The sequence below is a fragment of the Macroventuria anomochaeta genome, assembly GCF_010093625.1.
Source record: "Macroventuria anomochaeta strain CBS 525.71 unplaced genomic scaffold BU25scaffold_2, whole genome shotgun sequence".
NCBI lineage: Eukaryota > Fungi > Ascomycota > Dothideomycetes > Pleosporales > Didymellaceae > Macroventuria > Macroventuria anomochaeta.
This window is the reverse complement of record NW_022985363.1, coordinates 1553096-1574537: the sequence shown is the minus strand read 5'-3', so window position 1 is coordinate 1574537 and position 21442 is coordinate 1553096. Positions and strand designations below refer to the sequence as shown.

The window sequence follows — 21442 nt, the reverse complement described above, 5'->3', positions numbered from 1 at the left end:
AACGATACTAAGTTCCGTCCTTGGTCATTCCCTTGCGGACGAGTCACCCGCTGATCCGTCGCTGGGTTGCATCCGAATGTGCATTGATTGTGAAAAGAAAGCTAAGGAGGCGAGGCATTTCGATGAGGACAGCTCAGACGAGGACGAGACAACCCGATACTAGTCGTTAGCTCACAACGAGGATTGACACCTGATCACCTCGGGTCAGTTGGTCACTCAAGCCTATGCGTACCTGAGTCATAACCTGCAATCAATCAGAAGAGATCAAAAGTCAAACTTACGGACAGGAAGTGTGGGAATGCAGACGGAAATATGGTGCATCGGTCGATAACATATGGACATCCGGTGAATCTTCCTGAAGATATCGAAATACACGTCTCCCGCGTCGGGCGAGAGACGTTAACGGAACGGCTATTCTCCCGACATCCTGGTTTGCAGAGGGTAGGTCCTTGTGTGCGGAGGGTTAACACTCCAGACCTTTCGAGGCATTTTGGACTAGTCAGTTGGGTACTGACGTTAAGCTTGTTGTGTGTCAGTTTCCTTACATTCTTTACTCACCTGGCTGAATTTGCGTCCGTACAATGCCAAGATTCTGACCGGACGAAAAAATTCAGGGGCCTACGTCCTACTTACCCGGTGTAGTACGGATTACCATTCTCAAAGTCACGTAACTGGATTCTAGGGACAGATTCGAGAGCACAGAATTCATTCAAGTCCAGTCATGCGACCATCACACTTCACCAACAAGCTTGACAGGCCCTGCTCATGATGGTCTATGCCGCCTAAAAGCCTATCGTGTCGTCCCCAGACGTGGATCTGATACTGAAGCGATTCCCGTACCCTGACATTCCGCAAGTCAATCGTAGCATGGTGTCTCCGGTCGACGTAGCGCGCTGTATCTGTCAAGATCTCATTTCCTGGCTGCATTGGGATATTTAGGCTGCTCTAGCCGATATCCAGGTCGTGAACCCACCATACGAGGAACAAACAACGTCCGGTCGTGACGATGATCGCTATGACAACAATCCTATTATCGATTGTAAAAATGAATAGAAGAGGCGTTTCTGTCACAGCATAGCCACCTAGAGCCTTGAGGAATTCCTTCAGATTTTCTCTAGTATTCTTAGATTTTGGGTGGACCTCGTCAGTCTTTCCATTCGCTTGCTTTATCGTCAAGCTTAAGTTATTCAGGGAAGTCTTCCGCTAAGCCTGAGCGCCAAGTTCTAGGCTTCTTGCCACAACGTTAGATACAGCCATCTTGATTGTCATTTACAGTTCTGTACTCTCTCTCTCCTTGAGGCGTCCAGCTCCTGACTTTCGCCAGCGCCAGCCACAGTCCCGCTGTCTCCGAGGCTGTGGCTATTGCAATGTTATGCTGAAGGAGTTGAACGTTGAAAGGTCATCAGATTAAATATTGATTGATCGACCGTCGCTAATACACATTATGAACGCACAACCTCTGCAGCACGCTGAAACTAAGAGCAGTACTGCTTCCCTTGCTTCTGATCGATGATACCCATGTCGAGGAAAGACTCATAGTTCCAGTAATCGCTCTGCGTCCCCTCACCTGCAACAGAGACGTTACCCAAGAATTTAGCTGTCCAGTATGAGTTACCTTGCGTGTACTTGTTGTACGCGTAAATCCCAGTATTCAGATTTCTCGCACGGTTCGTAAACTTGTTGTTGGCACTCGTCTGAATTGCCCACTCGCCCACAAAAACCGGGAACTTCCCATCCCCTGCTAACGTCTTCGCATCCGCGCAGAGTAGACTCGTGACATTGTTCGAATCACTCGGCCGGCCGAAGTAATAGTTGTGTACATCGAACACAATATTGTCGCTCTTATTAAAAAACGGAGACCAGAACGGTTCGCCCTTGAAGCTACCTTGCAGCATGACAGGAATCTTGCGGTTCACTGCTTCAGCATGTGCGAGGACGGCTTTGAAGTACTTAAGCACCCATGCGGCGCCGACGTCGGAGAGCGCGGCGGGCGTGCCGAATGTGGAGAAGTCGGGGTTGTCGACGGGTTCATTGATGGGAGCGAAAGAGTATGATTGGGGTGAGCCGGAGGACTGGATGAAGTTGAGGGCAGCATCGACGACTTTGAGGGAGAGATCGAAGTTGGTGGTGCTATTGAACCACTCCCACTTGCCAACGCGCTGGGTGAAGTTTAGTGATTGTAAGTGATAACATGGGGAGGGGACGAACTTACTTCGCCAATGTCGAGGCCGTTGACACCCCCGGGGAGGGAGTGCAGGTCGAGGACAACGTGCATGCCGTACTTCTTAATGGCGTAATCTGCGACCTGCTTGAAGTACTTTTGCTGGTTGCCAGAGTGGTATCCAGCTCCGGGAATCTTGACCCATGCTGCATATGTGGTCGGAATGCGGATGAAGTTCACGCCGCCAGAAGCGAGCTTGTCAATATCTTTTGTTGTGATGTATGTCGCGTATCGCTTCTCGAAGACGGAATCACACTGGTCACCGAGCTTGACACAGCAATTCCACTCATCGACAGTGCCTCTGCAGTATTGATCCCACCAGTACGGATCGATAGTAGCTTCTTGGGCTAGCCATCCGCCAAGGTTAACACCGTTGGCGTGGAACTTCCTCCAGTTGACGTAGTGGCCCTTTTGAGCCGTGGTTGGGCTCGCAAGGACGGTGGAGGTGAAGCCGAGAAGTGCTGCGCTGAGTGTTGAGTGTGCGACCATGTTTGCGGCTTGAGGTGCTGAAGTCCGTGAAAAAAAAAGATGTTGCTATTGTGGTCACTCTTATACAACTCTGTATGCAAGCCACCGATAATTCTCATTGGTCAATGGCCTGAACGAGCTAAAAGCGATGTCGGTGTACATACTGCGGGGATCAGGTATGGAGAAAAACATGGAGTCGATTGGGCTAGGTAGAATTTGGCAGTCAGCCCGCTCGCCCTTGAGGTGCAAGTACAAAGCTGGAGTGGTCGTGGATAGGATGCCTTGGTGACTTCTGCCGTGGGTCCTACAGGTTCAATGTGATTGGCACATCTGATGCATTACCCCGGATTTCGGCTCCAGAATTATGTACCGGCACGAGGAATCGTCCAGGCGAGTGGGCACGTGCCGGTTGTGAAGACGGGTTGCTGTTGGCGGGTTGTGAAAACGGGATGCACGTGTTGTACGAGTCGTACATCCACCCTAGACGATTACCATGTTAACTCCTACAGTCAACCGGTATTAGTCAGGTCGCTGTGGATAGAAAATCTTTTTTGTACCAGCTGCTTTCACACATTTTAATTTCGACTCCACTGTAGGCATGATTATGGTCGTATTCGGGCTATAGCAGTCCGATTGTTGTCCTGGGGCTCCCTTGTTCTCCTAGAAAAGCCAGCCAAGTGCAGAATAACACAAGGTATATGCCTTCCTGCTTCGCGTCCAAACATGCGCTACACATGAGCTTCACGACTTTGCATCTGCGGCAATGTCCGGTATGTCTTGCTGCAGATTGACGCGCGAAGAGCCGCTACTTCAGCAGTCAATCTTTCCTTCTTGACGACCTTGGCCAGTCGTTTGAGATATAGTGCAACTCCCAATCGCCGTGGCACTACCCTCTTTTTGCGGTATTTGCTGATTGTGTTACTGAATGCTTGCTCCACATCTCCTCAGTTGACTCATTTTTTCTCATCTCGGCAGCCCGTTCCCCGCAGCACTTCCACCACCTTGCGCATCTCTCGCAGCACCTCCAGGTCTCACAACACCTGCCTGAGGCCCAGGCTGTCTCCTCAATGCTGTGATGACCGGCTCGTCTTCCCTCCTCTCCGCCGTACCTCTACCGAGCGCGCCACCACCAAAACTCTGCCCTTCAGCAGCTCTTGGCCCTCGTCTCAGAAGCTCCTCTAGTCCCAAGTCGCGCCACGTGGGATCTTTCTTCGCTTGCGTCGCGCGCTGGATGCCAAAGGCTGCGTGTTGATCTGGTACAACGTCATCTTCGTCTTCGGGGTTGAGCGGCTCGAGGTGCGGCGGTATATAGATGTTTTCGGGCGCGAGTTGTGACAATGTCAAGTTTGTGAAGGATTCGAGGAGGTCTGCATGGTGAGAAGCGTGCATATGCAAGTAGGTTGCTGATGAGTCGCGCGTCTAAGTATGTTCGTGAGTGAGCATTCATTTGCAAGGCTGGCAAGGCCGCATACCATGATGATTGGGTCCTTGCTGGAATTGTATATGGAATAGCAGTTATAGCGACTACCGCCTTCAGGTAAAGGAAAGGTGATCGAGTTTGTGTTGGTGTGAAGGTGGGGCTGATACAGTACTCGAACAGCTCGATTGTTTACTTGCTTATCGATAAGAACGCAATGAGAAGGAGCACCTACATGTCGCGACTTCGCCTTCTTGATCACACTATCAACGCTTGATCTTACATCAACTCACCATACGTCCTCTGTTCTCTATAACTTGAGCGAGATGTCAGTCGCGGTGCTTGTTTATTCACCCCCAAGGTGCCTTTTTGAGTGGGAACGATGTTGGAGCTTTCAGACTGCCATAAACAGACGTCACTGTTTTCGGATTTCGTCGTATGGCTAGCATTTATTTGTCAGGCGTCCGGCCCTATGTGAAATGACACTGCATCATGCGGCTCATACTGGAGAAGTGTTCGAGGAGTGAACACCGGCTCGAAACTATTGCTGTACGTATGCCTTCCTAGATTTCTTTTCTTGCGACTACCAAGAATGATAGTCCTGCTGACAATATACAACTCCGTACCGTGATCCCACTGTTGAGCAGAAATCTGATATGCCTTCACCTTTTTATGCATCCGTGCAGCGCAATCTTCTTATCGTTGAAGCCGACTCGACCACGAACCATGTAGCCAAGGCTGCGCCGCTTTGGTCTCCGCAAAGCTCCGTAGGCCCCACTGCGTCATCGACGACATGGACTCATCCAGCACTTTGAACTCTGCAACACCTTTGACTCCGTCGACTCAACCATCCTCAATCCGTATGCTATCGAAAAAGTACCACAAGTTCTGTCAAGATGCCTGAAGGACGTTGCAACTACGCAAGCCTCAAAGTTCCGATCACAAAGATGCCCAAGGCGTCGGCAATCTGCTACTGATACGCCTACTTATCACAGATTGAATCGGGACCAGTAGTCTGACCGTATAGTGGAAAATGCCGCTGCGCAGGTTCGGCGCCCGGCTTAATCGTGTACATGTTCGACAAATCCGAAGTCTCAATCAATGACTCCAAGGGTGCGCTCAAGAGTTACAAGGACAGCGACATCACTTCCGGAAACACGATTATTCGTCAGTTCTGCAGTAACTGTGGATGATAAGTTGAGCAGGTGGAGTATATTAAGAAGGACATGAGGCCAATTCATGCAAAGTCCGGTTGCATCGTTGCTGTCTGAGGATTCACCGAAGGTTATCTTGAAGGGTGGTTGTTTGACCATCTTCCGAGGTTGGGATAATGACTTCTCCTCAGAATCAACCGGAGTGGCTTCATATCCTGGAGGCATAAGGTTGTGATGATTACTTTGAAAGGACAAGGTTCGGAGCTTATGTACATGAGCAAGACTTACGTTTGCATATCACAAAGATGATCTCGTAATCCGTTGTCCCGTAATCGCAGGAAGAGACGCAGACAAAATAACGTACATCTCGTTGCTCAAAAGTCCGAGTCCATCATATCGAATGCATCTTCAGGTACAGCGAGTGCTTCCTGCGATGTGATCATTAACGTTTGCATCAGCTCAATCAAGTTTTGCTGTGCCCTCCATCTCTGCACTCGCGTCTCGATGTTGGCTCTCAGCTCATCTGACCAGGCAATAGGGTTAGCCGGGATCTTGTCGTGCGAGCGTACTTCCAGCTCAAGGATCGAAGCATGTCCAGGCATGATCAGTTGTTGCTTCAGGTCTTTGATTGATCGAGAAAGCTTGTCCATGGTTCTGACCATGGCTTTGTAGTCGCTAGCCAGGTGCCATAAATGCTTTATCTGACGATCGCTCAAGGCAGCCTCGCGGCGCAGAAGCAGCAAAACTCTTACAGCGTCGGCCTCGACGGGGTCCAGCGTCGAAGGGTCTCCATGTCCACCGATGCCCCACAGAGGTCGAAGCAGGCGTAAGGACCACTTGATATGTCGATCGATCTTACTGTCTGGGTCCAGGGCTGCATGTAAGCGCTGTCGCCGCATAGCACGTAGACAATCCTCGGCGTGGCTGAAGGTGAATGTTGAGTTGTGCTTCTTGTCCATGAGGAGCCTGAGTGCGCGCTCGGTTCTTAGAAACCGGAAAAGCATCGGCTTCCACTCCACTCGCACAGTCCATGTCTTCGTGTCGACATCCACGTCAAAATTGTGCCTGTTCGGCTCCAAAGGGAAGTCCAGGTCAAGGACCGCTGTGTCGAGCCTGATCGCCCATATCAATGTGCCATAACCTTGGTCAGTCCGGCAGAGCGTTACTTGAGACAGCATGCTAGATCTCGATGGGAAGTCTGGACGACTTTGGTGACATTTATGTGCCGCCCACCAGGCGTAGCGTATTTTGAAGACGGCGTGAGTGTTACACCAGATGGGACTGGGTTGCTGTTGTAGTTGCGAAATCGCTCGCGCTTTTGCTATAGACTGAAACCGCGCAGGTACCAGATGTAGTTGTTCGTACTCATTATCGCTCAGATCTCTTATATTGGGAGACGCCCGCGGCCCAAGATAACCCACCAAACGTGTTCTCTGAAGGTGATGGTACAGGATTGGTCCGTCGATTGCATCGCGGAAGCCGCGACAGACCAGTCGCCAATCGAGGACATGGGCAACTGGAATGTACTCGAGGATGAGTATAAGTAGTTCGGCAGGTAAGTGAGGTAATGTCGGTGACTTCGGGCACTGACTCGCTTCTATAGAGCTAAGCAGCGCGTCAACATCGTCGGAGTTCCACTCAATGTTGAGGTGATTTGCAAGCCATGGTGGGAACGGTGCATTGTCAGTATCATTTTGGGCGGTGGAAGAGGTCGCCGCAGCCATGATGCAATTGTGGAGAAGGGAAGACGCGGTCGTTGAGCTTTGGGGAAGAACGGGAGGGGCGAGCCGCTAGCATCGTCACAACCCCACTATTCGAACCGCCAAAATGTCGCGTTTCCACGTGCACCATCAACAGAATGCATTCCCATCATTCTAAGCCTTCTTTCGAACACTGGAATCAGAAGTAGGTTGCTCAAGTTTCGGGCGCAGTGCTTCATAGTAAAGTCAGTCCAGTCCTCTCCGCGACGCTCAGCTTGAGTGACAGAAGTCGCAAGCTTGATAGCCTGCCTCGAACGGTCCAAGTTCATACTGATAGGCGCTGAATTCGACGTAGGGCGAGCCGTGATGGGCCACTTCTGACAATGGCAGACTCAGAGCTCGAGCAACCTTGGCGGCACCACAGAAGCAAATCATGTCCTTGCAAGTTTCAAGCGTTTGCCGCATAAGCTCGTCTTTGCCTACTTTGTAGTCGACTTCAAAATCGCTTCGAGCGTTACATAGCGCCAGTATTGAGTAAATTCGACTGTGTGCATTGGGACATTGCTTCTTACCGAATGCCTGCAATGTTGGGCCTGGAGCTTGTTCATAACGCCAAATCACGAGCTGGAGGAAGTGCGACCCTGTATCTTCGTATGGTAGCAGCTTCTGCTTGAACACGTCCCTGGCATCAAACGTAGGCAGTACAGGCCGGACTTGACGTATATGACTGGCGATCTTGCCAGGACCACTTCTTGCGCGATCCATGCTCTTGACCAATATTCTGACTCAGTGACCCTCATGCACTTTGGGATGATTGCTTTCCAATCATCGTCATTCTGTGCTCCTGTCGTGTGTAGGTTTCAACACTTGTGCAGAAATTGACCCATGGTCTTGTCATCTCCAAGCCATATGATGTAGCGGGGTGAGGCCGCTGGGAGAATACGATGGAATACTGCGCCGAGTTGCTATCTAGCTAGAAGAAGACACTATACCTGTCCTGAAATATGCTAGTCCAGAATAGACTGAGCAGCAGCAATCAGGCTTTGTACGGACCGATTGACACCGCAACATATGAAGACGAAAGCTGCACTGCTATAGATCTTTTGTGACGGTTTATGGAGTAATGTGTGGCACCTGTTGGTGCAGTGTTCTTGCTCTTTCCAACAAGCACTTTCTACCCCTGGCTGCACGACAGATACGTCATGTAAACAGACCCTGAGGACCGCCGGGGGAGAGACAATCACAGAAGTACAAGAACAGAATATACTGATTTTACGCGATTCCCCCTGACTTACTGCCTGCGCGGTTATACCTTCATTTATTGCATCTACTGCGACATCTTTCCTATCTGTTGAACTTGATGATCCTTCTACTTGGTATCATCCTGATTGATACAGAGTGCGTCGATGCATAGCAGCGGCTTCTTTAGAATCCTAAGTCTTCCCCGAGCTGGTAGTGATCCGGGTTCCTTCAGCTGCAGGATGTCGCTGTTGTTACATATGGACAACCTTAAAGTAGCCAGAAAATCCCACAAATTGTGGCCAACCGAACAAGGTCTGTCGTTCATTCTGATTACGTGGCTTCTGCTGTTGTCGCTCCAAGTATACGAAAGGCAATCGTACATCAGCTCCTCATAGGTTGATTCGTTGTCTTTTCTGTTGGAGTCGACGGTCGGTATGACAGTATGATGCATGCTTCATCGAGCAAGACCACCTTCGGAAAGCTGGGGTAAGACTTGGATGAGTCGAATCGAAGCTTTTGTGTGATCCAACGCCAGGTGGCGAAAGCTCCCGTTGGCATTCGTGATGCTAACCACAACCTCATCGTTCCGGAATTGTATGACGGACTTATTCCAGGTCGGATTTGCTGTGGGTTGCATAATATCAACAAATATGATCGATTCAAAGCTGCAACTCATGCAAAGAAGCGGGGCTGGCGCCAGCTGTATGGCTGGAAGCTACAGTCTTCGTCATTGTGCATTCATTCAGCCTGGCGCGTAAGCCAATTGCAAGTAGCGTGATCTCGCGATGGATGCTTGTCAGAATGCAACATCTGAGGATCGTGAGTGCGGACGCTATTTGACCAACGGTGTATCTGTGAGGTAAAAAGAGATCGTGGCTGTCTACAAATAGATGTACTTCTGTTGTAACATTCACCAGAGCAATGCATGACAGTAAAAATTTGAGCCTTTGCGTGCACGGCTCCGCTTGAAGCTCTGAACTAGAAGATCCCTCACCGACGAAAGGAAAAAGTCACATGGTTGGTTGGTCTTACATTGCTTTGTATGTCTGCGTCACTGTGTTTATCATTCTAACCGTGGACAGTAACCTAGTTATGGTACCAACCACAAATACAACCCCCCCATCAAAGCTGTCCCCTCTCCAATCACACTCGATGGCGCTTCAGCTGGTCAAACTGCAGCATCCTCATTCCACTGTGCTCACCCAGTCTTATCGGTTTGGTCCGTTCTGACCATTCGAGACGTACGATAGTGGCCAGACCATGGAAAGTGATCCGCCATATGGCACGCACTTCATCCCTATTCATCTGACGTTTCCTTACATCTGCCCCAGATATATTGAACTGTCTGTGGGACCCTTCATAGCATACTCCCTGCGATGCATTTGCTTTGTCGGATTATCCATGATTCTGGGTGTACACATGTCCTCTAGTCCTCGCGCATAAAGTTTGAAGGCGAAGGATGTTGTACTCATGGTAGGTCTGCTCTCTAACTATCAACCTTTGACAACATCTACACATTTGGTTGTCGCCAGCCTTCGTATCAGTTTGGGGGGTTTCGGTTACCATGTAAAAAGTGGTTTACAGTTTCCGGTATCGGAAAAGGTAGCTCCAGGGTTTGCTTCATGAATGTCTGAGAGCAAATACAAAACGATTCCTTACAAATCATCAAAACCTGACTCGCAAGCTGAGTGGAGGAGATTTGGTAGTTGACCTCAATCTCAGCCCCATTGTCTGCAAGTGCCAGCCGTGAGTACACGCGGTCTAGTATGTTGACGCACTGCTTCCTGTTGCCGAGCTGTATCCCGGACCAGGTACTCGGGGGTGTGATAGTCGTATACGACCCTGAGTACAGGTTGATCAGCTCCGTGAACTAGCCATTTGTGCAATAAAAGCCGAATTAAAAAGCGCACGACCAATTCTGCTAAGGTCGCACAACCCAAATTGCTTAAAGAACACAGGTTGTCGGGCTAACTAGACCTCCCGTGCGATCCATGTTCTTGACCAGTATCCTGATTTCATAATGCGGTCAAGGATAAATGTGACGGTACTGAAGATAATCGGTATTGGGCAATGGATATTGAGGTTCACTGAAGTTGTATTGTACTCAAGCCGTGTGGTTATATACTGTGAATGAACGGAAAGAAGAACTGACCGTGAAGCTGTTATGTTACTGATACTGTTTGAAGGAGTCTGGTCCAGTCGGTCCTTTTACACAACCTCATACAGTGCTGTAACATGACCTCTTACTGTACTGCGACAATAAATCTGTGAGATATATAGTTGAAACAGTTGGATTGGCTCTTATTGGTAACATCCAGTTGAGTTGCCGGAGTGCCGACTCGTCGTGATCATCTAAGGACAACCAAATGAATCCTATATCAGCACCTGCGTACGTTAAACCCACCTGTTGGACTTGTTGACCTTTTCCCTTGACGTTGGTCTGGTCGATACACGTCGCATCAATCCAGAGAAAGAGTTCAGAACAAGCTAGCTGTGCGGCACGGTCGAGTACCTCGTATTCAGCCAGGTATAATTGCTGCGCAGTTTACTGATATGCGTAACTTACTGATAAGACACGTTACTCTAGCCTAAGACTACTACACTAGGAAGGCCCCCGTGAACTCTTAGTATTTGTTTGAGCTCCTCAAAGTTCTTTATCCTACTTCGTACGTCTGACACAAACGAACTGTTAATTCGGCACACCATTTCATCTAAAGAGATATTGGACACTTACCTTCTGGTGACAGCATACGCTGCCCACGACTCTTGAACTTCGATTCTTGCAGCTCAACTATATCAAGTGCGGTGCCATCAGGCATGTAGCCTGCATGAGTACTATACGAGCTAGGTACCGATCCAGTGAAGTGCATCTTGCGGACTTGGTTGATGTTCAAGCCGGCATCAAGCAGCATCGTAACACACTCTATAAGACCTGCATATGCGGCGTAGTGCAGCAGGCTGCCATTGTCTTTGTCGACCTTGTGCACCCACAAACTTTCCTTTACGTCCAACTGCCTAAGAATCTCGACCACATCCTGCACCGGCCGCTCAGTCAAGCCTTTCGTCCATTCCTTGTGGTGGCACTCGTAGATGAGGCGAGCGAGCAGGTTCAAGCCCTGTTCATCAACACTGAGATCAGCTCCAGCCTTGATGAGGGCTTTGATACAGGGCATTGATTCCGAGGCTATGGCTGCACCCAGAGGAGTTATGCCATCCAGACTTCTGTAGTTAACGCAAGCCCCATAACTCAACAGTAGCTGGGTCAGGTTGAGTAAGCTGTTAGGCGTTACACATGGATCGAGGATGTGAGGCAACAGCAGTATAGGCAAGCGCCCATCTCGATTGACCCCATTGACATGTGCTCCAGATTTGAGTAGAACAGTGGCAGTCTTGCAGTCAGCTTTGGTGATTGCAATCATCAATGGTGAAAGTCCAGAAACCCCGTGTATAGCGGGCCTGATTGGAGTGTTTGTCAGTCGGTTAATGTCGCCACCCATACGCTGCAGTGCCTGTACCGTCTTGACTAGGCGAGTCTCGCTATCAGTCGAATTGCCTCTGAATGCGGGATACCAGAACCGGAGACCATGACTTGTTCGAGCAACTCTGAAATAAGACAGGCGATGAAATGGTGTGTACCCTTCTTCATCCGAGGCCATTAGAGTGTCTTCTTGACTATTCGTTCGTATGCTGTCCAAAACCTCGTGCTTATGCATTGCGGCGGCGAGATCAATAGCGTTGAAACCGAGCGGAGGTCGATCGGGCACAGAGCTTTCACCAGACTCCGCAGATCCATGAACATGCATCTGTCTCACATTTTCATCCGAAAGATATGGGTCACGGCCATCACGGATAGTCGCTCGTGCTCCTCGTCGTAGCAGCGCTTTGATTGCAACAAAGTTGGCCGCGTGGACTGCAAAGTGTAGAGGCGTCCCTGCAGGCCAGTTGAATGGGAAATGACAGTCTACAATATTCGGCACAGGCATGCTCAAGGCATTGACATTGCCACCGGACTCCGCAAGCGCCGTCAGAGCTTTATCTATACAAGCCGCGGAAAAGTTGAATAGCCAGTGTAAACAAGTAAGGCCGTTGAGGAAGGACGGTATTGCTGCGTTGGCTCCATGCTGACAAAGCAATTCCACAGACTCCCAGGATCCAATCAGACAGGCTTTATAAAGAGGAGTCTCTCCATAACGATTTTTCACATCGAGACCAAGCGGTTCTTTGAGGTTTCGCAGTACTTCTGCCAATTTCTGATGATCTCCTCGAGCTGAAAAGTAGTGCAACCTTGTGTTCCCGTCGGTGTCTGTGAGGAAGTCTGCACTGATTGCGGTCGCTGTCAATGGGGAGAAGAACTGGTTGTATCCAGTATTCTCCTGAAATCGATGTCGTGCTGCGCTGGCAAGCTGAGGGTCCAAGGCGAATAGATCGCCGATGGCGAGAAGTGATCCACTAGACGCGCCGTCGTACAAGAAAGACTTAATAGAACTTAGAGGCAGGCTCTGAGGCAGGCCATAAGATTCAATGACCCGGTTGACCACTGCCTGAGCTGGGATGTGTCCTTTGTTGACCGCCGCGAGCAGCATATCCATCTGTAAAGACTTGTCATCGGTTGACGCTTCGGAAAAGGACTTGAGAAGAAACATCGCAAACAGTTGCGGGCCGGTTAGGCGTACTTCGTATCGTCTTAGAGATTTCTCGAGGCCTAGAAATAGATAAGCGTCTAATGGTGGCAACCTCCAGGGGTGCACATAGGGCGCATCAGCCCGTCTCCTTACTGATGAGGCACGGTCAGCCTCGTCTTGTTCCCTGGCCGACATTAGTTCTAGCCAATATAAAAGTCTTGTTACTGACCACGCAATGCACGCCTCGAAGCTGTCCCTCATGATATTTTTGACTGAGGACGGTCGCTTCGTCGAATTTGCCTGAAGTAGGAGAGGCAACGCCTTGGCGAGGAGGCCACAGAGAGAGCTGGATAGGGCTTGATGTGACTCCACAATGTCGATAGCGGTATCCAAATCCTTATGTCTTGGTGGTCGACCGTTAAGACAATTGAGGCTCAGAAGCATCAGACCGTAGGAGAAGTTGTCAGCTTTGGTTAACTGAGAAGCGGATATGGTGGCCCCCAAAATAATCTCGGGTGCACACCAGTCTTCTGATGTGCCAGATATTGTGACCGAGTCATCTGAAGCGAAGTGTACCTCGTTTACGGAGAGTCCAAAGTCCGCAAGTTTTGCGACGAAGGGCACTTTGTGTGGACTATTGGAAAACACAAGTACGTTCAAGGGTTTAAGATCGCCATGTACAATTCCGAGTTCATGAATGGCGTCCAAGCCGTGCCCGATGTCGATGGATAGCTGATGAGTTATCTCGCACGTGATCTGAAAGTCTGGGTTGGCCAGAACAGAACAGAGATCGCCCATGGCAAGTTCAAGAACCAGCAGTGGCGTTTCGTTCCACGTCTCTTCTATACCCCAACCTATCAAGTGAACGATGTTTCGGTGATTTTGCAGAGCCGGGTTTCGAAGAGCCATGATCTCCAGATATATGTCGTGAACCTGACGCCGCGACTTTGCCGATGTAAGATCTAGTCGCCTCTCTGTTGGTGTACTAAACAACGGCAGTTTGACAGCCACTTCTTCTATGTCTGTTGCGAAGTCGCAGTTGGTTGAGGCTTCTAGAATGGAGCCTTGGAAGACCGAGAACTGTGCTCCCTCTCCCAGCTTATTTAAGAACGGTGCGTGAAGTGTGAGCGGACCTGGCACGCCTAGGACATCCAATGATATGACGAGATCGTCCACTGTCTTCAAGGAGTCGATGGTAAGTAGGGCATCATAGCTGCGGCTTGGATCATCCCGACCTGGACCTGTGTCGCCAGGAGAGAGGCCAGACGATGTGCTACTTAGTCCAGCAATTTGATTGCGGTACGTGAACGAGAAAGTTGTTGACTGATTCGTCATGATCAAGTGCTATACAGACGTGTGGCCACTGAATAATGATGGAAGATCAGACGAGTAATGTGCTGGTGAGTGTAGCCTAGCAGTGAAGGAAGTGCTTTGAGTTAAGCTTGGTTTAGCTGTAGGGTCTAGCCTACTCATCAATACGCACGTTTTTACGTACACGCATGACACCCATCACTGAGAATCACGCGTTCCAATGCAGGGTTGCATGTGATGAGTGCGGCTGACGCAGCTCAGCTGCAGCCCAAAAAGCCATTTGTAACGGTTTTGATACCCTACAAATCAGGCCAACAGCATCAATTCACTGTTCTATGCTCACTGTGGTTAGACGCTCGCCTATTGCTCGCTTATATAGCTATCTTAGAGGTCCTCTGCATCTTTCAATCAACACAGCACATTTGTAACTGCGTAACCAGTGTGGATCGGAGGCTGTGGTCAACAATTGCATTGCTATCTGTGTTGTTGGGTGATGTTCTTGTACAGGAGCTTTCGGCTCAGAGGTAAGTGCTTCTACAATATGATATCATGTGACTTAAGCCACGTAGTTACAAGATTCCTCCAATTCAAACCTCAAGACCATCAGTACACCAACCATTAAGAATTACACGTCCCAAGGTAGGGTTGCATGTGATGAGTGCTGTCGACGTAGCTCAGCTGCAGCCCAAAAAGCCATCAGTACACCAAACGTTGATAATTACGCGTTTCAAGGTAGGGTTGCATGTGATGAGTGCCGATGACGTAGCACAGCTGCAGCTTACACGGCCATCAGTCAACTTTTGTGCACTTATGTGATGATGAACTCTACTTTTCTCCTCCATTCATCTGAGCATCGTAATTCACAATTATTACAAGTACAAAGGCCCTAATCTGCTCCCGGTTTACCTTAGAAGACCCTCATGTCGGAAGCGGCTGTAGGAGGAATTGTCCTAGCCATCCCCGGCATCATCGATCTTTGTTTGAAATATGGCCACTTCTTGAAGCAGAAGATCGAAACCTATCGGCACATGCAAGAAATTGCGAGGCTTGATCACTTCATAGTCGAGCTCGTCCAAGGCGAACTGCACATACTTCTCACCTTTTTCTATTCATTACATGGAACTCAGCCACTCGAGGATCAGACACGAACACTCTTTGAACAGCTTCGACTTCTGCTCGAAAGGATTGTCGCTCAATTCTCTGTCTCGGACCCCAGTGTTTGGGTCAAGATCAAATTCTCTTTTCATGGTAGGAAATCTCTGGACAATGCATGTGGAGAGCTGGAGCAATGGTATATACGGTTTCTCAGGCGTGCTGTAGTCTTTCTTGTCTTTGGAGGGCCTGGGACAACAGCAACTGGATCTGCCGCCATGGGCCATTCTCAAGTCTTGAGCCGAGTTCAACGCATCCGAAGAGCAATCCTCGACCCAGTGCCAGAATCAATAATGACAAAACTCCAGCTTGACGCCTTTGAGAGCAGTGTCATATTACGAAAGCTAGACAGATCTAGTGTCTATGCATCAGACGTTGGGTCAGAGCTAGTGGAGTATCGTACGTACGATGCCCGCGCACCTCCCGGAGAAATTAAGGCAACCCGGTCACTGATTCGAGACTTCGCTGCTGCGCTCCACGAGAGCGATCCTTCAACAATGGGCTTGCTTCGTTGTAATGGATTTTCAGCGGAGCCAGTGTACAACAGATTCGCTCTCCGCTTCCAATACCCTGTCGGAAAGACTGGCCCCCATACTCTCGAGCATCTTCTCACCCATGCATCAAATCAGTCTCCTGGAATCCGCCACTCCTTGAGTGACCGAATAGCACTCGTGCGGAAGCTTGCATCGGCCGTTCTATACGTCCATAGCTGTGGTTTTGTGCATAAGAACATCCGCCCGGGAAACATTCTCATTTTCGACACCATCGCACCAGAAGGCACAAATCCGGCGAAAACGGCTTTTCCCAATGTAGTCGGTGAGCCATTTCTCGTTGGGTTTGACAGCGTACGCAAAGCTGCAGCTGCATCCAGCATGATCCGGGTCGAAGAATGGAGAAAGAACATCTACCTTCACCCTGACCGGCACCGAATGGCACAAGGCGACGAATTTACCATGCGCCACGACATATACAGCCTCGGTGTAGTACTTCTCGAAATTTCGCTTTGGGATACGTTCACAAATAAGGAGACCGGAATCGGCAAGTATCTTTGGGAAAAGCGTGAAGGTGGACAGGTGCTGCGTACACCGGAAGTTCTTCAAGCTAGATACCTCGAAATTGCAAGGTCTCAGGTGCCGCGAGTCTTCGGGAACAAATACCGAGACGTGGTGATCTCCTGTTTAGAAGGGTTAAAAAATGAAGAGGAAGGTGGGCTTCTGGATGACCAAGACGGCATTGTTGTTGGCTCGGCATACATCTCGCAAATCATGACCAAGCTTGAAGATATATCGTTATAGCAAATTACTATTTCAGGCAAATAGAAATGCAATGTAAGGCAAAGCTTTGGGCTGAATATGGACTATGATACTATCTCACACCACAAAAGCGACTCCTCAACAGCGCAGTGCAATAACTCTGCTGCTTCGTATCTCTCGTCAAATATAATTCCTGCCCTAAGCCTTATCAATGGTTAAAGAAATGTGCTGACCCCCCAGCCTTTGAGATCCAAGGAACTCCTAATTGCTCACTAGTCCACTATCAGGTCATCCGCAGCGTGCCCCAACCACTCCACTACTACCCGTACTACGTACTGTTGGCCGCGCTGGAAAGTATCATGAGGAGATTAGGGTCGAATTTGATGAAGCGCGTGTAGGAGGATAGAGAATCTAGGCTGAACAGTGCCTCAGTCTCAAGCACAGCCACGGAACTTGCTGCTGCTGCCTGGTTAGCATGTCGTCCCAGTTCTCATGACATGTGAAGATAACATACTACCGTTGATAGGCGCACCGTTGTTATTGCGGATGTCATCGCACCTTCACTCTTCGGAACCAGTGCACCACATCGCCGCTTCCGATATACCTTCACCAATACAACAACAGCTTGTGTCATCGATCTCTTGTACGTGACTTTGCCCAGACAATACCTCCAGTACTTTTGTAAATCTACTTTGATTTTTTAGTTGTTTGTTGGACATCTACTGCTAACACCGGCGCTCTAACCTTAGGACCTCATAGGGAGCTACCGGAGATTGCTCGCCGCCTTGAGCCACATAATTCAATTAATGCACCGCTGAATCAATACAAATAAACCCACCAACCTCTACCAAGAATCTAACGCGACTCTCCTTATCATGAATAAGCGCCTTAATTCCACCTTCAACCAGATCGTCCATCTGAATCTTACTCATGATTATCTGACACGGCTTCAGATTCCCTTTATCATATCAGCAAATATCCCGCCATTTCACTCATACAGCAACTCATCTGTAGCCAACTGCTCAACAAAAGCCTCAAAATTCCTCCTCTGATACCCCAACACCGCCGTATACTTCGTCTCTCAAACACCAGCATATTCGGATTGAATGGCACCGCCTTCTCCCAGATCGCCACGTTCACCACAGTGCCCCGAGCACCTACTGCTGTACACGCCGTCTCAATACTCGCCAGCACACCCGCGCAATCGAACATGACATTGGGCCCATCTGCACCACTCAGCTCTCTGCTGACCTTGACGGTGTCGTGGGTTTTCGGGTCCAGGACGTGATGTGCGCCGAACTCGCGTGAACCGCTGCCGCGAGGAAGATACTTCGCTCATGATGATTTTGCGCACGTCTTTTGTGCGCAAACAGTGGACAACTGCGAGACCCATCGGTCCACCGCCTGGAATTAGCGCAACGGAATCCGTGGTCAGGGGCACGGCAAATACAGCATGCCAGGCTACACTGAGCGGCTCAACCAGAGCACCGACACCGAGCGGGATGTTTGATGGGAGAGGGATGATCGCTTTCTCGGCCACAACGACGCTCTCGCTCAGCCCGTCTCCGCCGCCAGATAGGCCGATGAAGCCGCCATTGCAGCACACGTTTTCAATGCCGGCGAGACAGGCGTGGCATGTGCCGCAGGCGATGGTGGGTTGGACGACGTACTGCTGACCGACGGTGAAGCCGGCCATGTCGGACCCAAGTTCCGTTATTACGCCTGAAAGCTCGTGGCCCAGTGTGATGGGGATTGTATCGTGGGTGCATGGATGCGGTTTCGTGGGCGCGGAGGTTGAGCCGCCAAGGTATTCGTACAGGTCGGTGCCGCAAATTCCTACGTACGCCGGTGCGACCTGTCCACTATGTCAGCTTGCGATTCATCTGTGTGATGTGGATGGACGGCAGAAAGGTAGGGAGCGTACTCGGACTTGTCCTGCGCCGCGCTTGGCCTCAGCCACATCATCCTCAATGCTGGTATTCTCTTTTCCATAGTGTCTTGCTGCGTGCATGTTTGTACAATATCTGCGTTTCGGACCCTTGAGGTAGTATCGCGATTGCTATCGGTGGTGATCACACTGTTGATGAACGCGCATTCGATCATGGCAGACATTTGTTCTTCTCTTGTGGTCTGGTAAACGACCTCTCCTCTTGTTGATACACACGGTCACGGTCCGACACGATGGACTCACAGAGAGCAAGTGGGCTAGGAGCAAAGTGTTTGTAACAAAGTGATTGATGGATGATCATCCATCAGTCTTAATGCAGGGCGAAGTACATCTTAAGCCATCACGCAAACACGGAGCCCTCAGCCCCCGGCGTCAGCGTAAGCGTCAGCCCAGCGCGGCAGCACGGGTTCTTCCTGTTGTTGGGACATCGTGAGGTCGGATCTGTGCGGTCTAAAACAGGACTGGCAGGTCCGCACGGCCGGGCTTAGAGGCTGGTATGTGAGTGGAGGAAAAGCTAAGCTTTGCGGGGGGGAGGGGCAGCGATGGAGCAAATCGGGAGTGGAGATCCGGGGTTGGCGCTAGCTTGTGATGTTTCTAGAACGGTGCTAGAAGCTGTCAACAAGGGAGGTTGTTTTGATGATGCTGCGACCTTGTTCACGGAGAAACACCGATGTTTGTTGGAAGATCGATCGGTGGCCTGTTGGCGTCATGAGCGTCAAGATTGATCTTTGGGCACCTAGGCGACATTCTGCCCTACCTGATTCCTGTCTTAGCGCCAGTAAGTGCAGCACCAAACGCCTGATCCATGCTGTCCAACGATCCTTGTGAATGCTTTATTTTCATCCAAGCATCTCCCCCCAGTCAGGCGTAACGACAAACTTGCCTTTGACTCGTCCAAACGAAACAGCCTCACCCGCATCTTCAGGAACCACACGATCCTTCTCAGGTACGACGTGTATACTCACCACCTCCTGCAAGAAACTCGCTTTGTTGCCCGGCGCAAGCTCGTAACTTGTGCCTCCCCAATCCAGCGTCGTGCGCCCCGACTGCCTCACCCTTAGCTTACCTACCAATCCACTTGCAAACCGTGGGCCTTGTGCAGGTTTGGCTGCGGGATCAGAGAAGCCTTCTTCGACCTTGACTTTGACTGCTTCTCTCTTGACAGATGTTGCGGGTACTGATGCTTCCGCGACATCTGAAGTCTCCTTCTTGACGCCCGGTTCGAGGAGTTCTGGCATGAGGGGTGGGATCTGGAAGAGATACACGTTGTTGTCTCGCACCGTAGTTTTCGGTGCTGGGGCTGCGCCATCTGCCATAGTTGTGTCACCTGCTGCGTCGACAGCAGGCGTTTCGTCAGGACCCAATTCGGCGCGGATGTGTTTGCGGTTGTCCAGGAAGCGGGACCATTCTGCGCGGTCTTCATCTGTTTGGAGGACGGGCTCTGCTATGCTCTTGGCACGACCTTTGGCCTTTCGTTCCGTGATCGGCGATTGGGGTTCTTCTTTTTGTGGTGCTTCTGTCTGGTCGGCGTCTAAGCCGACTTGTTCTGCATCCGGCATTTGCTCGCCATCACTGGTGGGTTCGGTCTTGACTTGAACGTCTGAGTCGTCGGTGTCCTGCCACACGCCCTTGAAAGGTTTGCGCACGCCTGTAATTTCCACGTCGCTCGCCTTGCCCTTGCCCTTACGTGATGATTGGCCAGATCGCTCACCCGTAGACTTGCGACCAGTTGTCCCGGTGGCCTCTGCTGTGTCTTTGGGTGCTGTCTCGGCGCTAGCGTCTGTATTAAGTGCGAAAGCCTTCTCCTGATGTTCTTTCCGTGTGATTCGTATAGGTAGCACGGATCTTGAGGGTCGTTCGTTGCCATCTACACCGTCTTCGTCGTCAGAGATCTCGATGAGGTCGATGTCTCTCCGAGGGAACTCCTGGTCGTCTTCATCCTCAGAGGACTCGACAACGCCACCATCTTCTCTCTTGATTGATGAGCTGGCACCACCGCCGCCTCCACCGCCTCCACCGTACCCGCCTGATCTGCTTGGGCCGCTCTCGTCGCCCTCATTCTTGACGCGCACCGCTCGGGATCCTGATCCAGCGCCGAATCCTGAGAAGTTCCGGTGGTTCGCTTTCCGATCTGTTGCAAACATTAGCAGTGTCCAACACGGACGTCTAACCTTGCCTACCCTCTTTCGAGCTACCAAGCGAGAACGGCCCGCTCATTGCACCACTATAGCCACCACGTCCCCTGGTAGCCCTACTGGCCTCCTTCGCCGCTTCTCTCTCCTTCCTCCTGGCCTGGAAAGCAGCCTCCTTCTCTTGATCTCTGTTCCTGATCTTCTCGCGTTCAAGTTGTTCCTTCTCGAGCGCTGCTCGCTCTTCCTTGCTTCGACGACCAGTAAACATGGGTTTGGGCATCGCCTTCTTGCCTGTTTTCGTAGTGCCGCGCTTGACGGAGGGTGACGCAGATCTTGAAGACGGCTCTGCGCTCTTCAGTCCACCGAGGCGCTGCACGGGAGGACGAGTTGAGGCTTCGGCGCCATCTTGTGGGGTTGCAGCTGCAGAGGAGGTATCATTTGGCGTGGATTCGTTCTCTACGGTTGTCGGTGGTTTCGCATCGGCATCGCCCTCTTCCTTGGGTACTATAACCTCTGCTGCTTCACTTGCTGCTGGGGTATCGAACGTCTGTGGGGTTGTGGTCTCGGTGGCTTCGCTGGTGCTGCCTGTAGCCCGGCCTGCAGCAGCCCCTCCCCTCCCACCTGCGCGCGCACGTGTGCTTCCTCTTCCTCGTGGTTTCGGTGGCATTGATGGCTGGAAGCGCTGTTGTCGCGGTTGTATGAGTGACTCGGCAGCACTTCGCAAAACATTTCGGATTGGCTTCTTATCGATAAGTAACGAACGACAAGCTCCAACGCGACGTCACATGAGGGGCGCGTTGCTCTTCAACGTTAAAAGCGCCG

General features: G+C 50.6%; 10 protein-coding genes across 10 annotated transcripts; 3 read left to right on the top strand and 7 right to left on the bottom strand.

The window, feature by feature from the left end:
• Positions 1-155: 155 nt before the first annotated feature.
• BU25DRAFT_88869 (uncharacterized protein) lies at positions 156-674 on the top strand. The gene has a single exon (XM_033712217.1). It carries the CDS (start codon positions 313-315, stop codon positions 640-642), a length of 330 nt encoding a protein of 109 aa, XP_033567291.1. The 5' UTR covers positions 156-312; the 3' UTR covers positions 643-674.
• A 787-nt stretch (positions 675-1461) lies between these two features.
• BU25DRAFT_383154 (glycoside hydrolase family 5 protein) lies at positions 1462-2710 on the bottom strand (the record flags this gene model as incomplete). The annotated part of the gene is made up of 2 exons (XM_033704267.1): positions 1462-2159; positions 2213-2710. The coding sequence occupies 2 exons, from the start codon at positions 2708-2710 to the stop codon at positions 1476-1478; spliced, it is 1182 nt and encodes a 393-aa protein (XP_033567290.1). The 3' UTR covers positions 1462-1475.
• A 594-nt stretch (positions 2711-3304) lies between these two features.
• Positions 3305-4247, bottom strand: BU25DRAFT_358140 (Apc13p-domain-containing protein). The gene is made up of 2 exons (XM_033703600.1): positions 4162-4247; positions 3305-4108 (listed from the first exon to the last, which is right to left on the bottom strand). The coding sequence occupies exons 1-2, from the start codon at positions 4162-4164 to the stop codon at positions 3653-3655; spliced, it is 459 nt and encodes a 152-aa protein (XP_033567289.1). The 5' UTR covers positions 4165-4247; the 3' UTR covers positions 3305-3652.
• Positions 4248-5002: 755 nt separating this feature from the next.
• BU25DRAFT_358136 (uncharacterized protein) lies at positions 5003-5620 on the top strand (the record flags this gene model as incomplete). Its single annotated transcript, XM_033703599.1, has 2 exons — positions 5003-5064; positions 5134-5620. The coding sequence occupies 2 exons, from the start codon at positions 5003-5005 to the stop codon at positions 5297-5299; spliced, it is 228 nt and encodes a 75-aa protein (XP_033567288.1). The 3' UTR covers positions 5300-5620.
• Positions 5621-5634: 14 nt separating this feature from the next.
• BU25DRAFT_445036 (uncharacterized protein) lies at positions 5635-6984 on the bottom strand (the record flags this gene model as incomplete). Its single annotated transcript, XM_033709420.1, has 1 exon — positions 5635-6984. The coding sequence occupies one exon, from the start codon at positions 6982-6984 to the stop codon at positions 5635-5637; it is 1350 nt and encodes a 449-aa protein (XP_033567287.1).
• A 692-nt stretch (positions 6985-7676) lies between these two features.
• On the bottom strand, positions 7677-10672 carry BU25DRAFT_311740 (uncharacterized protein; the record flags this gene model as incomplete). The annotated part of the gene is made up of 2 exons (XM_033702143.1): positions 7677-7755; positions 10455-10672. Coding segments are annotated over 2 exons (297 nt in total), but the record flags the coding sequence as incomplete, so codon positions are not given.
• A 184-nt stretch (positions 10673-10856) lies between these two features.
• BU25DRAFT_445035 (kinase-like protein) lies at positions 10857-14334 on the bottom strand (the record flags this gene model as incomplete). The annotated part of the gene is made up of 4 exons (XM_033709419.1): positions 10857-10888; positions 10937-13008; positions 13054-14168; positions 14320-14334. The coding sequence occupies 4 exons, from the start codon at positions 14332-14334 to the stop codon at positions 10857-10859; spliced, it is 3234 nt and encodes a 1077-aa protein (XP_033567285.1).
• A 721-nt stretch (positions 14335-15055) lies between these two features.
• Positions 15056-17269, top strand: BU25DRAFT_417620 (uncharacterized protein; the record flags this gene model as incomplete). The annotated part of the gene is made up of 5 exons (XM_033707819.1): positions 15056-16493; positions 16583-16615; positions 16973-17009; positions 17067-17183; positions 17245-17269. 5 exons carry the CDS (start codon positions 15056-15058, stop codon positions 17267-17269), a joined length of 1650 nt encoding a protein of 549 aa, XP_033567284.1.
• On the bottom strand, positions 17238-18914 carry BU25DRAFT_406350 (GroES-like protein). The gene is made up of 2 exons (XM_033705254.1): positions 18465-18914; positions 17238-18395 (listed from the first exon to the last, which is right to left on the bottom strand). The coding sequence occupies exons 1-2, from the start codon at positions 18549-18551 to the stop codon at positions 17718-17720; spliced, it is 765 nt and encodes a 254-aa protein (XP_033567283.1). The 5' UTR covers positions 18552-18914; the 3' UTR covers positions 17238-17717.
• A 279-nt stretch (positions 18915-19193) lies between these two features.
• Positions 19194-21294, bottom strand: BU25DRAFT_358129 (uncharacterized protein). The gene is made up of 2 exons (XM_033703598.1): positions 20669-21294; positions 19194-20619 (listed from the first exon to the last, which is right to left on the bottom strand). The coding sequence occupies exons 1-2, from the start codon at positions 21285-21287 to the stop codon at positions 19328-19330; spliced, it is 1911 nt and encodes a 636-aa protein (XP_033567282.1). The 5' UTR covers positions 21288-21294; the 3' UTR covers positions 19194-19327.
• Positions 21295-21442: the final 148 nt, after the last annotated feature.